The sequence below is a fragment of the Rhinopithecus roxellana genome, chromosome 2, assembly GCF_007565055.1.
Source record: "Rhinopithecus roxellana isolate Shanxi Qingling chromosome 2, ASM756505v1, whole genome shotgun sequence".
In the NCBI taxonomy this organism is placed as follows: Eukaryota; Metazoa; Chordata; class Mammalia; order Primates; family Cercopithecidae; genus Rhinopithecus; species Rhinopithecus roxellana.
The window spans coordinates 154,352,322-154,369,228 of NC_044550.1; the positions used below are offsets into that span (position 1 = coordinate 154,352,322).

General features: G+C 38.7%; 1 protein-coding gene across 4 annotated transcripts in view; it reads right to left on the bottom strand.

Moving 5' to 3' along the window:
* Nucleotides 1-11,192: 11,192 nt before the first annotated feature.
* Nucleotides 11,193-16,907, bottom strand: part of SPATA18 (spermatogenesis associated 18) — a 44,788-nt gene continuing 39,073 nt past the window's right edge. For 3 of the 4 annotated variants that reach the window (XR_750170.2, XM_030916524.1, XM_010383587.2), the window contains 2 exons: nt 13,908-13,953; nt 11,193-13,600 (listed from right to left, as the gene is read on the bottom strand). Coding sequence is in view for 3 of the 4 variants with exons in the window: in XM_030916524.1 (XP_030772384.1) it covers nt 13,593-13,600; nt 13,908-13,953 (54 nt within the window). In the remaining variant the exon portion in view is untranslated. The remainder of the gene's footprint in view (nt 13,601-13,907; nt 13,954-16,907) is intronic. The other variant, XM_010383586.2, reaches the window with a different exon arrangement.

Sequence of the window (16,907 nt, forward strand, 5' to 3'; positions counted from 1 at the left end):
AAGCATGGGCATTATGCAGAGCCCATGGTGGCAGAGCTAGTGAGACATCATGGTGGTGCTGGATGTCTTAAAACAACATTTAAGAATGAGACTACAGTTAACTCAAACAACAAGAGAAATAGGGATGTTCACCTCCTGCACAGTTGAAAATCCATGTAAAACTTTTAACTCCCCAAAAACTTAACTGCTAAAAGCCTCCCGTTGATTGGAAGCCTTACCAATGACATGAACAGTCAATTAACACGTAATTTGTATGTTATATGTACTACACGCTTATTCTTACAATAAAGTAAGCTAGAGAAAATAAAATATTATTAAGAAAATATTAAGGAAGAGAAAGTACATTTACTATTCATTAAGTGGAAGTGGATCATCTAAATATCTTCTTTATCCTCCTCATCTTCGTGTTGAGTAGGCTAAGGAGGAGGAAGAGGAGAGGTTGGTCTTGCTGTCTAAGGAGTGGCAAAAGTGGAAGAATATCCATATGTAAGTGAACTCATGCAGTTCAAATCCACAGTGTTCAAGGGTCATCTGTATTTAATATGTAATTTTATGCTGATTCCCATGCGGTATGGTGATATGAAGCCCCCTCCTAGTAACATAAAGAACTTTGGTAAAAGTCCTGCTACAGTCTACAGCTGTGTACTTAACAATTGTTTGGAGGAGAAAAATCAAGAAGACCTGAAGTTTGGGGTAATATGGGGAAGAAAAATTGAAACAACTTTAAGATGCAAAGTATAAAACAAAACTTCAGAGGACACAGGAACTCAGAGCCAGAGGTGACAGTGAATTTCAGAATTTTGACTGGGCATTGAAATTTCCTGGTCCTTATTTGGGGGCTTGGGCCATTCTTATCTAGACTATAAAGGTCCAGGGAACTCCAGATGAGATCTGAGTTCCACAACCATTGTGTTTAATCCAGAATTTCCTACAAAAACCTCCCAGCTGGTTCCATTCACCCTACCCCCAGATGAATGCAAACCACAGGTATTCGACCCTATCGGAGGGAACTTGTGTCCAGACAGAAAGAATGTGTGGGCCACAGTGTATGTATTTTCCCAGCAGCCTCTGCAATTTAGAGTTTGCAATTCAAGATTTGTAAAGTAGTGGTATATAAAAAAAATAGAATCCATCTGAGGTTTCTAGATGAGGTATGAATAACACAAATTCTTAACTTGCACTGAGCTATTTACTTTTAAAAACATGTCTTCCAAATACGAGACATTTTGTCATCTTGACCTGGTGGGAATTTCAATCCCAAGCTCTTGACACTAAAGACTATTTCACTACATGTTTTAATCAGAATATTATCTACAATGATGAGTCCCCATAAACCGTTTTCCAGAGCAAACCTATTTACTAGAAAAGCATGCATAAACCCCATTGCAACCTATTGATTGCAAACCCAAACTTATGATCCTCCAAAACGTCTTCTGACTTCCTGAAATGGTTATGTAGCCAGGTTCCTGTTCACAAGAAGCCCCAAGATCTTATGCATCTTTTTAGGATCCAAAAATTTGAGCTGTGTTCCCTTTAAGATGGACTGGAAATCTAGAATTGAAATGTTTCTAAATCAGCTTCTCCTGGGCTGTGTGCTCCAGCAGCTCGAGTTTCATTAGGATGACTTCTGGGGGCCTTTGGATCTTATTTCACATCAGGCTATTAAAGTTACTGTGAGGAAAGCATATGGCAAGCAGAGAGACGGAGGCTGGGTAACAAGCCCCTACAGGTTCATGCTGAAAAAAAGGCAGAGCCCATAAACTGTCTGCTGTTCCTTCAGTTTGGGCTCCAAATGAAATCTGAGCTTGCACACTGCCTGTGCTTATATATTTGAGTTAATTGAGGTTTTAATTATTAAAAATGAGTCCATTCAGGCAAGGGATTTAGCAAACTCAGTATTAAAATAGCACATGACTGAGACAATTTTTTTCTAAAATCTCCCCAAACATAATTAGTATGGGACTCTTTGCTGTAATATGTTTTAATAGCAAAGGAGGGGTGAAGCTGTGACCATTCTAATTTTGTTAAACTTTTGCATCTGCGGAGTGGGAAGGATAATGCCTTTAAGCTTTTGAATTCCGTTAGGACAGGACAAAACACTTCTTCTAGGAAACACTTTCATTTGCTGCAAGAACTAGCCATACAAAGAGGAAATGGAGCTTCTCTTCCTGTCATCAGAGCTCCAAGCCAGACCAGATCAGAAATTATTCTGGTTACTTCTACAGATGCAGGAAGGAGAGAGCCTTTGCAGAGAGGTCTCATTACAGAAGGAATTGGTGCATGGATTTTTGTCCTCAATGGTCACGAATTCTTTATGTTGTAGGAGAAAAAAAGCTTTAGAGGTGCAGTTTCCTTACTTCATATACTTTTGCTTGTCTCTTCTAATCATGTGAAATATTTCAAAGTAGAAAGAGTATTACAGCATCGTACTCTGTCTTTTAGAGCTATCTGCTCCCCTTCCTGTTAAAATAATTTTAGTTCTTTCTCTTATGCATAGCTCTTAACTAGTCCTTTCAAAAAATGTTAACACTTTCAAAAGAAACAGCAACGATGTGATTTCACCAAAGCTGGTATGAGAACCAGGTCTGCCCTGGTAACCTGTACCCTTTTCATGTTTTCCCTTGGCTAACAGTGTCCTGCCTTAACTGGCAGCTTCTCCCAGGTAAAGTCTCAGGATTCTTGGAAATGTCCATGATGGCCCATGCCCAGGAACTGAAGGCTGGAGGCCCAGGGAACTTGAAGAAATGAGCAGTGGCTCCAAGGGAGAAAGGGATTGGGTTTGTGGAGGGTAGGTACACAGAGCAGTGAAATGCTCAACAAAAAACAACTTGTCACTTTATAGCTACTTCTTTGATATTCTATACAGAATTGGGTTCTCAGCCTGCTTATTTAACACATCTTCTGCATTGTTTCAAATTCGGTTCCCACATGTGTTCCATTTTGTGCATCAAGAAAGTGAGCCTCCGGGAAGTTAAGTGACCGGCATAAGTTCACAAAGGAAGCCATGGGCAGAGCAGAAGTTCTCACCCTAATGTCCTGAATCCAAGGTTTGGGCACTAGCTCCACAGAACAAACAGCCTGACCATGCAGCTCAGCAAGTCAGGAGTTTATTCTCCCTGAGTAACAGAGCTATGCAGGGCTCAGCAATTCTGGAGAACAAGGATGGGATAACCCAGTTATCTGCTACCCTTCTAAACTACCTGTATTTACTCCAGTCGCTTCCTCGAGGGCTCAGCAATTCTGGAGAACAAGGATGGGATAACCCAGTTATCTGCTACCCTTCTAAACTACCTGTATTTACTCCAGTCGCTTCCTCTCTCCCCTCTCTCTCTCCACTTCAAATATGCCGCTCACACTGATTCATCTACAGCCTTCTTTCTTGCCCAGTCAAATCACTCTCTGCTTCCTTCCAGTTCCCAAAGAGAACGCCCACTTCTGTAGGAAAGTCTGGTTGCAGTGAGAGATTTTTTCCCAGTTAGGGAAAAATCCAATTAGAGAGGAAAGGAGAAGGGAGAGAAGGTAAGGAACACAGATCAACACCCTATAACTGCAAGATGGCACCTTAACAGGGGTCAACCTCAGGGAGTCATTTCTAGTCTTCTTTCTATACCCTTTTATTCCTGACACAAGTCTCCCTACAGGCCCTACATCCCTCTACAGCAATAAGATCTCCAGGGTCCTTCTTCTGAAGTTTCTGGCCTGAGGGTTATTTTAGAGTTGACATCAACTCAACTCAGACACTACTCTAAGAAGGTGAAGATATTTTACTTCACGAGGCATGAGTGATTTTTTTCTTTTAAGACTCATGGTGTGAGTTGCTTCTCTCTTTGAACCCTCCCTCTCAAAATAAACCAGGCTTTCTAGCTGGAATATTTTACATATTTAAAGTAAAACTGCCAACAGCCACATCTTGGGCCTTTATCAGCTTGTCAGTATCTGTGGTAATGTGTGTGTGTGTGTGTGTGTGTGTGTGCAGAATGGACTGAATCCCACACTCCTTAAGCCAGTCCTGGAAGGTCTGTTGGTCTAAGCCTGAAGGGAACCAGCCCAGTGAAAACGCAGTGCCTTTGACTCAGTCATACCTTGCAGACTTCATTAGCTGGAGCCCTGAACTTTGCATAGAGCTTCCACAATCTGCTGCCCTCAAAGCATGGCTAGAGAAATAATAAAGTAGATACCAAGCTCACTACTTTCAATAAAACCCACATAGAGTTGAAATATTTCTTTCTGCAGAGATTTTTTTTAAATCATTATTATTAACTCTATAATTTTTTTGCCTTCATACAGAATTGTGCCTCTTTCAAGTACCCTAGGAATTTCACTCTGGTGAGTTCCTACAATTTCTTTGAGAGTTGCTTAGCAATATTGTTTTATCTTTTAGGGGAAAACTAAAATACTTACTTGAAATAACCCTAAGAGTTTCTGAAACTGAGTTTGGGCCAGGTAAAATATTAATCATTTGAAAATCTTGGAAATCATAGAGGCTAATGAAAGAAACCATTATTTTCTCCTTTTTTCCATGTTTTAGAGCAAAGACCTACATCCAAAACGTTTGTTAACAAACTGCAATAAGAACTCTAAGTTGACAAGATGATGGCATTAGGTTGCATAAGGGGATTTTTTTTAAGTAGCAATAAAAATTGTTCTAGCAGAAAGGTTGCTTCCTGAGCCTTAATGGGATCAAATGCATAAATCCTTTATTACATATATAGTTATTTAACACTCCACATTTTCTATCACACTTTTTATTTTATCCCGGGCCACCCTCCATCAATTTATTATCCAAATTCATGGAGAACAGTAAGACCAGTAATTAAGTTATAAATTTTATCTGAGGAGTTGCTATTTATTTCCCAATTTGAATCTTATTACTAACTGCTGATATCCTCTCATTTCCTAAGCAACATTGCCATCTTGTGGCTAACTCCATACATTTCCCAGGGAGATGCCAGGCCTAAGTGAACTAGACAGACCCTAATAGGATCAATGATGGGAACTGATTTATGTCCCTAGAATTTCCTCCAATTGTGGATCAAGTTTGGTTACAGAGGGAGAGCTCATCCCAAGAAACTGTACAACTTTTATTTCCAGTAATCAGTGTCATTTTTGTCTTACATTATCACCTTTGGCTATTTGATGAAGAAAAGTTTAATTCAGACAAGGAAAACACAAAGAGGAAAATCTGTCATTGCCACCAAGGCATCCCTTAGATCTATTAGCCCATGCATTTGAAATGCTGGCACACTCCAAGTGTAGTTACATTTGGCCCTTTCCTGGAGATTTTCAGAACCTACTTGTCAACACTAAGATACTGTAATGATAAGAAATTATACCAAGACTTGAAAAGAAGAAAAATGCTTCAATTTTCATGAATGGAAATTACAACAAGTTCAATTCCAGTATTATCTTTGGAACATTTGGTACTTTGCCAAGTAAACAGAAAAAGCCAAATTTTTCTATTCAGTGTTTGGGAAAATTTTAGTTGAGCCATTTTGTGAGATCTAATATTTGAATGCCAGTGTCACTCCATTTTAGATTTTTCTCTAGAGACTTATATGAATAATTATAAAGATGTTCCCAGATCTGAATCATCCAGGTGACATCTAGCTCTATTTGGCAGACAACCATGACTAATCAAACAATGACCAATATGGACTCATTATTCTAAGTCTATGACTACAAATCTCAGTTACACACAGTGAACACAGACCTGTAAGATGGAAGGAAATGACTTATAAGTTTAGTAAGAAAACATATTTTATCAGTTCAACAAACAAGCTGTCCAAATATAAACCACAAGATAAGCAAATTTTAACCTCTAGGGAAGAAAGAATTACTATACTTTCTCATCCTTCTCCTTTTATTGAAAATTTAATTGCAGAGCCCATAATTAGCCATTTTTAATCTGCATGTATGCAGATAAAAATGCATATAAATTTTCAGTAAATTATCTATTTCTGGATTGTAACAAATAACTTAATATTCTCAAAGTCTTTTAAATGGAGACATCATTTTCCATTTGAAAATTTCCATCTATTGCATATATGATGCTGCCCCATCATATATGCAATAATTTATTTTTGCAATATCCTTCTTGTTGGGCATTAAGGATGGTCCAGACCAGTGTTTTTCAAACTTGCCTACTGATATTGAAAATACAGATGTCCCTGGAGATTTTGACACAGGAAGCTTGAGGTGGGATCCAAGAGTTTACCTCTAATAAGCAAGCCAAGTGATTTTCGTCATCAAACAAACTTTGAAAATACTAGTCAACATTTTCATTGAAGTTGCTCAAGATCTAAGTATATTCAAAGCTCAGACTTATTGGAACTGTAATTCATCTTAAAACTTGTCACTTTTTAATAATCCATATATTTTTAAATGTGAAAGATAATTAGAAATGTTCATAAAATACATTCATGAATTGTGATATAAATGAATCTTCATATGAAATGCTATTTAGTGTCCTAATTTTGAATAATATGTATTTGTCACCTTCATTGGTTCATAATTCCATTTAAGATTAGGTGCCTGTATTTTTTCGTAAATTTTTTGATGCTTAATATTTCTACATATTTATGGGGTACATATCATATTTTGTTACATGCATAGAATGTGTAATAATCAAGTCACAGTATTTAGGATATCCATCACCTTGAGCATTTATCATTTTGTTGTGTTGGGAACATCGCAAGCCCTCTCTTCTAGATATTTTGAAATATATGTTGTTATTAACTGTAGTCACCCTAATGTGCTATTGAACATTAGAACTTATTCTATCTGCATGTATGTTTGTACCTATTAACACACCTCTCTTTATCTCCCCACAATCCCCCCAAAAGACACGCACCCATCCCAGCCACTAGTAACTATCATTCTACTTTCTACCTCCATGGGATCAACTTTTTCTAACTCCCTCATGAGTGAGAACATGTGATATTTTTGTCTTTCTGTGCCTGGCTTATGGGTACCTGTATTTAAGAAGTATAAATGGCTTTGCATCAAGGAGATTAACTAGGAAAACTGAAACTATGAGAAAGAAAGAATTTATAAGAGAAGCAGGGAGGAAAAATAGAAGTGAAGATGAAAAGGTATAACACGGTAAGAGACTTAAGGAAAAATAGAAACACAGGAAAAACAACACTGACATAAATATTAGGGCTCAAGTGAATTTTATTTTATGATACAGTTGATAGAAGGGTGTAGAAAATAGACGAAAGGGAAAGATAGAATAGACGAAAGGAAAACATAGATATATAAAGAGATTTCTGTAAAAGGTTTTGACGTTTTACTTAGTAGATAATTTTTTGGGTGAAAACTCTGTTTATCTGGTGATAAAACATAACTCCAAATGGTCAACAACATCTTTAATTTGAAGGAAACAGGTCCCAAGGAAGCGTTTTCTAAAACAGATCTTCTGGCACAGTACAGTGGTAAGAGCTTCATGAAGAAAGGGGTTCCTTGGTGAAATGTTTGGAGAATGCTGGATATTACATTCTTCTTCTTAAAAGATTCCCATGCACAGTAGAGGATTAGGAGAAGACCTGTTAAACTCACTCTTACCTCAGTGTTTTCCAGGCCTGTCTGACCATAGGACTCATTTTCACTCTAAATCATACTGACATCCTATAGAGTTATTGACAAGAGGGTAGGTTCAATGTCAGAAAATCTGGGTTTGAACCTTCACTCAACATTTACTAGCTATGTGACCTGGGGCAGATTACTTAATAATAACCTTAAGCCTCAGCTTCTCCCTGTGTGAAATGAGTTTAATAATGTAAAGTTTTGGCACAATGTCAGGTACATGGTAAATGCTGGATTAAGTACCAGTTATTAGTATCTTTCAGAAGATATTTTGGGAAACCTATGAACATCCTAAGCTTTCTGCCAAATTATCAATAAAAAGTATTAAGTTATGCCATCATTCTTAGAACATCTAGAAGAAATATATTTTTCCAATCAAAGAAAATTAGGGAGTTTTTCTTTTATTTTTCTTTCCCTGCCTCCTCCCCAAACTTTTTTTTTCCAGTTAGGAAATTTCAAATCAAACTAAGAAAAAACAGAAGTTAGTCACATCAGAGCAAGTCAATGATTTGCAACAAAGAGGTGTCATAAGCAACAGTCTATAGTATAGACAAATAGATCTTGGATCGAAGATAACCATTTCTAAGGTGAAGCTGCCTTAGAAAACCACAACTCTCTCACAGGCCAGTAAGACTGCGTTCATGCCAAACACAACAGTGGAATAGACAAAACGTGGTTTCGTGCCCTTGACTATTCAACTCAGAGAAAAAAAAGTCTTCCTTACACAACCTGCCAACCCTGATCATGTACTAAGGGCCCTATGAGTCTGTATTGCTCCCTCTACCCATATGACTTTCAGGAAGAATCTAAAACCTCATTCATGCTATGGGGTTACTGCTCTGAGTTATGTACATTTGCATTCTAACATCCTTCAACTTCTTCAGTCTGAGTAAAATTCTAAAAGTGAAATGTCAGGAATTTGCTAATAAAGTGTGGAGTGGGGAGGCCTTCCTAGGCAGGGCTCCTGAAAGTAATTCTGTGGAAAGTAGATTCTCCAACCTCGGTGTCTTCTCTGGTTCTAAAGCCTTATTCCTAACTGTGCGTGCAGGGTCCTTTGGGCCCTGCTTGGCATTTTCAGCACCTTACTTAGGCAGCATCTGGATTTTCTCAGATCCATTCTCACTGTATGTTACACTGGGCAGGGACACCTCCTGTTTGAAGCCTGAATGAGTTATTACACATTGCAAAGTCTGGGCTTCCAGGTGACAGTGCCAGGAAAGATTGAATCAACCCTCTATCAACATCATGGACTTACTATTATCTCCCAAACCAGATGTCATTAACAACCACTGCCCCATCTTTCATAAAGATCACAGATCTATCCCATAGGTACACACTGCCAAGGAGTACTGAGAGCACTCTCTCCACAACTGAAAGTCTTTCTCACCATCCTATCCTCAGAGTCTAATGCAGTACCTGGAACACTACTTAATAAAGCACCAGCAAGTGCTTCTTAAATGAATGAATGATGAATGAACAAATAACGTTTTTCCATTCCAACTTCAAACTTGTGACCCACGGAGCTGGGCCAATCCTAAGTCTATTATTCTAAAGACATGGTTCTGAAACCTGTTCCCTGGCCTAAGAAAACAGAAATAAGTAGGAGGAAAATGTCCTGCTCAATCCTCAGCATCCTAACCCCAGAAATCAATTATTGACGTGTCCAATTCACAGAAATCAATTGTTGAAGTGTCTGATTCATCAAATGACAATTAATTACTAAATAGCTTTGTAAGACATATTTTATCCCACATTTTAATACACTTATTTCCACTGTATCTCCAAAATTATGGCTTAAACTACATTGAAATAAACCTGTAACATAACCATTTATTACATTCATTTATTGCTTACCCAGCAAAGAATAGAGATAGCTTCTTGGTGTTGATAGGCAGTTGTCAATAATGCTATCGAAAGTACGATGTTCATGCTGACACCCAGTAGGCAGTTTTTTAAGAGTAAAATTGTCCCATTGCATTTCATTTTGAAATAAGAAAATTAGTTTCTGCTTTATTTTTAAAGACTCTGCCCATGCTCTATTAAGTAAGGCCAATGCACTTCACTGCTTTGGTATTTAAGTGGCATATACTGAATGTCACTTACCTATGGGGGCCCCTGGGCTCATGTTTCAATGACTTCATGTGGTGTGTAACATTAGTTGCTTAAAAAGCTCCATAGCACCTTGCCTTTAATTATAGGCATGAAATTATTCAAAGCAATACTACTAAGAAATCTTCCACTCAACCCAAACGTTATAGAATGCTATTGGCAGCAATTTACCTCATGAAGGATTTGTGGGGTACTTAAAAGGAAATTAGAATGACCTGCAAATTGCATTTACTTAGGAATACAGCAGGTGGAGCACCCAGCTATGGTCATGGGAGGTGCAAGAACTGATCTTATGAGCCTGTCCTTCTCCCTACACTCATTTTATTATTAATGATCCTAGGATTATAGGCTTAATACATCTTTGTTAAAGGACTGAGTAATTCACCTGTGGCTGGCATAATTGAGTTACACTCTATTTTGTACTTCATCGTACTATTTTTCTACTAGTACCTTTCAAAGTTTTTTATGTACACGTATTTGCTCCATAAATTCATGTATTTAAATCCTTCAACTGATATATAACATTTTCTCTTTTAATTTTGCTATACTCTTATTTTATTTATTTCTTCCATCATATCTGCTCTCTATGACACAAAAATCATCAAGGAATGCAACTGGACATTACATAAAACTCCATAAAAATCAGAGCCTTGTCCACCACTATATCCCTGGAAGTGTATATTATGGGTAGCAAGAGGAGGTATTCAATAAGACTATGAATGAATAAATGAACAATCAATAAACAGAAAAACTGATATTGTATGTCATGAAGAAACAAAAAGAACAGGATAGAATCTCATTCTGAAATAAAAGTCAGTCTTGGAACAAGACTGAATAGTGTATTGGATGAACAGGTTCTTTACATATAAAGTTGACACGCCTAGATTGCTGTGGTAAGTGAAATAATGTAAGTGAAAGCTCCACAAAAATGGTAAAGCACTACTCAGAGAAAGTGTCTTGAACATGATAATGAGCTGTGAATAAAATATAGCTAGCAATTAAGGCTACAATATGGAATTGCAGCAATCCCATGGTCTTCCTCAGAGCAGGGTGCAGTAAGTATTTCTGAATGAATTTATGGTCCTGGTTTGGGCCACAGACATTGATATGGTTTGGTTCTGTGTCCCCATCCAAATCTCATCTCAAATTGTAATCTCTATGTGTCAAGGGAGGGACCTGGTGGGAGGTGACTGGATCATGGGGGCAGTTTCCCCCATGCTGTTCTCATGATAGTGAGTTCTCACAAGATATGATGGTTTAAAAGTGCTTGGCAGTTCCCTCCTTGAACTCTCTCTCCTGCCACCTTGTGAAGAAGGCACTTGCTTCTCCTTTACCTTATGCCATGACTGTAAGTTTCCTGAGGCTTCCCAGCTGTGTGGAATTATGAGTCAATTAAAAAACCTCTTTCTTTATAAATTACTCAGTCTAAGTAGTTCTTTATAGCAGTGTGAAAATGGATGAATACAGAGATTATAGATGGGTAAAGGACATCATTGAACTTGGGACTGTGGAAGGAAAGTATTTTATTGCAAATAACTAATAGTTACAAAAGCACTTTTTAAATGTTATTATTAGATGTTAAGCCAAAAATAGAAACTAACACTTACCCAGGTTACAAAATAAGAGCTTTTCATTTTTTGAAGTCTCTAAGGGTAAGGTACATCACCAGATAAAATGAGTATAGGTCAGTCAGTCTCCTTTGGCTCTGTGGATTCTTTCCAAAAATTTTCCAGACTATTTAGCTTCCCTCGTGTAGTTACAGCTCAAATTAGAAGCTTAAGAAACAGCAAGTGGCCAGGCAGGGTAGGAAGCAAATAAAGTGAGCTACCTGTGCCTTTTTCCAAGTCGGTATATGTGCTTGGCTCCTGAAAAAAAAATCTGGTATGCAGGCATTCTCATTACTTAGTGAGATATTAGTGAGGACCTTTTAATATATAACACACAGTAACTGTTTCATGGTTTTAATATACACTTGAAATTTCCAGGAATGCGACTGCTGTGTAAATCAGGACAAGACTGTAAGTTTTTCTTGTTTAAAACGTCAGCAAGAGTTTCCCACCACTTCAGAAAGTCACATCCAATGGCAACACCATGATTTTCTGTTGCCAATACACACATTGATCTTCATTTGTAGCTGGTGGCTCTACACGCAGGTTCAGCCATCTAATGACTTAATTTTTTCTTCCAGAGTGGTTATACCCAAGCTTTTTTATTGAAATAAATTTTATTTTATTAAAAATTGCCTTCTTTTTTCTGCTTTATATTATAGTTAGGGTACTATGTTCATTGCTTAAAATTATTTGTGCACATAAATGATTATATTAACTTTGATTTTCATTTCATATTCAGAATAAAACACTTGTTATAAAAGGGAACACTGAGTCTGTAGGGTTAAGAGAGGCACTAATAGTATCCAACCTCCTCACCCTATGATAAAACCAAGACTCAGAGAAGTGAAGTAACTTGCTCAATGCCACAAAGCAAGCTGATGACCAAGTCATGACTAATAGTTACCTAGGCAGATAGTGCTCCTGCCAACACACTGCATTGCTTCAAAGTGATGACTATGTAAATGTGCAAAGAGGGCAAAAAATTCAACTCATACTTTAGAATGAGGTGGTGACCATTAGACTCAAGGGGCAGGCACTGAAGAGGCCCCACAAACCTCCAGCACAGGGGTAAGGTGCTTTAGATAAGCTGTTTTGTTTTCACCTGAAAAGCATCAGGTACTGGTTCTGGCACTGAGCTTATGCAAAACTGAGCTGAGGCTAATTCAATGTCTCTCTCAAAGGTATATGGAGAAAGTAGATGTTTGTGAGGCTTGTGTTTAAGACTGGCTTAAAAGTGAAAAAAGGCAGAAAGAACATTACTTATTGCAAGAAAGCAACATTCCATTCTCATTTTGAACGTGAAGTTTCAAAAGTATTTGACAGTGAAGAAGTCAAGAGATATATACTCAATTTAATATCAGTAAATGCTGCCCCTAGTTTGGGCCTTGAGTTTAAATAGTTTTCGTCAGATAGAGTTCAACAGGTCTGAATTTGCAAATAACTAGGTAGAACAGATGAAGAGCATGTCCCAAGAAACTTTTATATATAACACACGCATTAAAACAGTTTGAAATATTCCCAGGAGATATGCCTGAGGTAATTAACATTTATCTCAATGCTGGCTTCTAATCAAATCACTGTTCTACATTTATGGAATGAGGAAATTTTCTCAACTAAGTAGCTTTGACATTCATTACTCAACTAAACCAAATTGGGCACTCTCAAAATCAGAACAGAAAAACAAGCCAACTAATAAATATAATTAGTGGGCTAATATATAAAGAAAATATATCTTAAATTATCTTCTACACTTAGCCTTAAGTCACTGCTACTAACATGAGCTCCCCAACCTGAGATTAGGGCTCTCTTCCAAACTGTAAAAGGAAACTGAAACACCTAATACTGGTTTTGAGCTAAAGCTGATACCAACAATTATACTTAATGATCCATCTACAAACCGAAATGATTCATCTTTTCTTTTGGCCTCAACATGGTAAATGCTTTCCACTTCAGTTCACATAGTTCCCATAAAAGAGCCCAGTGTTTTGAGATGGAAATCCTGACCCGTTGTAATGGACTTTGCTTCGAATGAATATGATCCTAAATGCCTATACAATCATTTTTATGAAATTAATGGAATTAGTATCTATAAAATAAAATAGAATGCAATATATCTAAAGTTACACATGTGTCAAGCCAAAACATTTAACTCTCTGCATGGAGCGATACACAGAATTGTCTTTTGACATTATCTTAAGTGAGGTCTGAGGCAGACACAGAAGGCAGATGGAGGCACCAGAGAAGGCGGCTGTTTCCACACACTGGGACAAAGGAGCAGGTCTGGTGGTTTTAAAATCCTAGGGAGAAAAATAAACAGTTCATTATTATGGTCATGTTCTTCAATTTTCTTTTGGAAGCACCTAAATGAAAGAGGCAGTTAATCTAGGTTTACGGCAATGAAGCCTCTTGGTTGGAAGCTCCTTCTACATGACCCATGGGTCCTGCCAAGGTACTATCAGCCAGAGGCCCAGACATGAAAGGTGTGAGGAGCAAGAAAAAGATGCTCCCTAGGAAGCAAAACATTCATTTTGCTGCTCAGTGCTAAGTACTAGAAGGACTATTAAAAAGCAGAAAATTTGATCCATCTGAACTAATCCCACTTACTTGGCAACCCACATCTTATTGGAGAAGGACTCCGACTTCGAGACATCTGGAAAATGTAAAAGAATAATGTGAATTACACAGTAGATAGAGCTCAAAAGATGAATTCTTTTGGCATATTTTTTCCCCCTAAAACCACCCAAATAGCTTGCTCTGAGGCACTTTAGCACTATGATTTTTCACCCTAAGTTTGGCTATTATGATTCTTTTTAGACTTCTGAAGTATGTGAACACTCAATTTGGTTTAAATTATATTATTAGTTAAAAGCTGGGTTCATTGGCCTAAGAGCAGCCATACTGAAGTCAAATCTCACAAATTAAAGCTAAAATGATGATATAATCTCCGAAAGATCCTTTATAAAAATTATAAGTCATAAACTCTGTTCTATTAAGAAGGGTCACCAGGCAACCAGAAAATCATCATCTTTCAAATCTCATCTTTACTTTCACTAAGTAGAAGGTACTGCACTGGAACCACAAGTCTCTGACATAGCCGGTCAGGAGTAACTGGCTACAAGCATCATCCTTCCTCTGAGCTTTCAAACACTCTAGATAAATAGATGCTGATAAAGATGGAATCCATTCTGAATGAATCAAGACCCCACATAAGCAAAAATAAACCTGACTAACCAAAACTATTTGTATTTTATTTTGCAGGTATACCCAGTTTTGTTGTGGCAAGGGGATGATGGAAACAGATAGAAAGTTGGCTGCAGTCACACTTTTGAAATTAGATTCTATTCTCATCTAAAGTTTAAATTAATGTGTTCTTTCTGAGCACAACATAAGAAAGAGAAGGTATAGGGGATTCTCACAGAGGACATTGCCTATGAATAAGCCTTTCAATGAGATTCCGGAGTTAGAATTTGACATGGCTGTTGCACAATAAGTATCTAATGGTATTTTCTTCTGATATGCCACTTCCCCTTAGAATGGGGAATTGTGGTTCTCTCAGTATCACGCTCCCAAGGTTTCCTTTTTATTTACCAGTCCACTAACTGCACTATTGCTTTGCTTTTACTTACCATAAATACTTATTCATGAAAAAGGATAATGAAGCTATATGAAATCTCCAAGAGCAAAAGGATTGTGTTAGATGCATGACTTTTCCATTTGCCTATCATTTTTTAGGTCATTTTCTTCACCTGAATATTCCTTCCCAATTTCCTAGCCCATTGAAATCCACCCATTCTAAAACACCAAATTAAATACTACCTCCTCCATGAATGCCTTCCTCATGACCAAATCTGGGAGGAATCTCTATCTCATCTGATGACTCTAGCCCTTTCTGCTTCTTTTATTGACTATCATATTGTATCATAGTATGGATGTATTGATTTGTTGACTGTATCACATTCAGCTAATCTGTTTAAATCATAATAATCTTTCTCTTTCCTATACTTTATTTTTCTTTTCAAGTTTAGGGGTACATCTGCAAGTTTGTTATATTGGTAAAACCTTGTCATGGGGGATTTTTGGAAAGATTTTCATCACCCAGATATTAAGCCTAGTACTGATTAGTTATTTTTCCCGATCCTCTCCCTTCTCCCATCATCCACTCTCTGGTGGGCCCCAGTGTCTGCTGTTCCCTCTTTGTGTATGTGTTCTCATCATTTAGTTCCAACTTATAAGTGAGAAAGGTATTTTGTTTTCTGTTCCTGTGTTAGTTTGCTAAAGATAATGACCTCCAGCTCCATCCATGTTCCTGCAAAAGACACGATCTCGTGATCTTCCTATATTAAGATCTATTCAGAGAAGATAACGTTTTTGCCATTTTTGTGTCCCTCCCAAATCTAGCATCCATCAGATCCAGAAAGGATGTATGATAAGGAGCTGGGGGAGTCACTACAGATGCTTATTAAAGTCACTAAGGGGGAGGAAATTCAAGATGGCCGAATAGGAATAGCACTGGTCTGCAGCACCCAGCGAGATCAACACAGAAGGCAAGTGATTTCTGCATTTCCAACTGAGGTACCCAGTTCATTTCATTGGGACTGGTTGGACAGAGGGTGAAGCCCACGGAGGGCGAGCCTAAGCATGGTGGGGCGTCGCCTCACCTGGGAAGTGCAAAGGGCCAGGGAATTCTCCCCCTACCCAAGGGAAGCCCTGAGGGTCTGAGCCTGAGGAACTCGGACACAGATACTGCGCTTGTCCCACGGTCTTCGCAACTCGCAAACCAGGCGATTTTCTCCAGTGACTACCTCACCAGGGCCCTGGGTTTCAAGCACAAAACTGGGCGGCCAATTGGGCAGATACCAAACGAGCTGCAGGGGCTTTTTTTTTTTTTTTTTTTTTTTTTCATATCCCAGTGGCGTCTGGCACACCAGGGAGACAGAACCATTTACTCCCCTGAAAAGGGGGCGATGAAGCCAGGGAGCCAACGGGTCTGGCTCAGCGGGTCCCACCCCCACGGAGCCCAGGAAACTAAAATCCACTGGCTTGAAATTCTGGCTGCCAGCACAGCAGCAATCTGAGATCCACCTGGGACGGTCAAGCTTGGTGGGGGGAGGGGCGTCCGCCATTGCTGAGACTAGAGTAGAAGGTTTTATGGCCACAGTGTAAACAAAGCTGCTGGGATGTTCAAACTGGGTGGAGCACACTGCAGTTCAGCAAGGCTGCTGTGGCCAGACTGGCAGATTGCTCCTCTTTGTACAGGACATCTCTGTAAAAAAGGCAGCAGCCCTAGTCAGGGGCTTATAGCAAACTTAAACATCCCTGCCTGATGACTCTGAAGAGAGCAAGGAACCTCCCAGCACAGCATTTGAGCTCTGCTAAGGGTCAGTCTGCCTTCTCAAGTGGAGCCCTGACTCCTGTGTATACTGACTGGGAGACACCTCCCAATTGGGGCCAACAGACACCTCATACAGGAGAGCTCTGGCTGGCATCTGGCAGATGCCACTCTAGGTCGAAGCTTCTAGAGGAAAGAACAGGCAGCAATCTTTGCTGCTCTGCAACCTCTGCTGGTGATACCCAGGCAAACAGCGTCAGGAGTGGACCTCCACA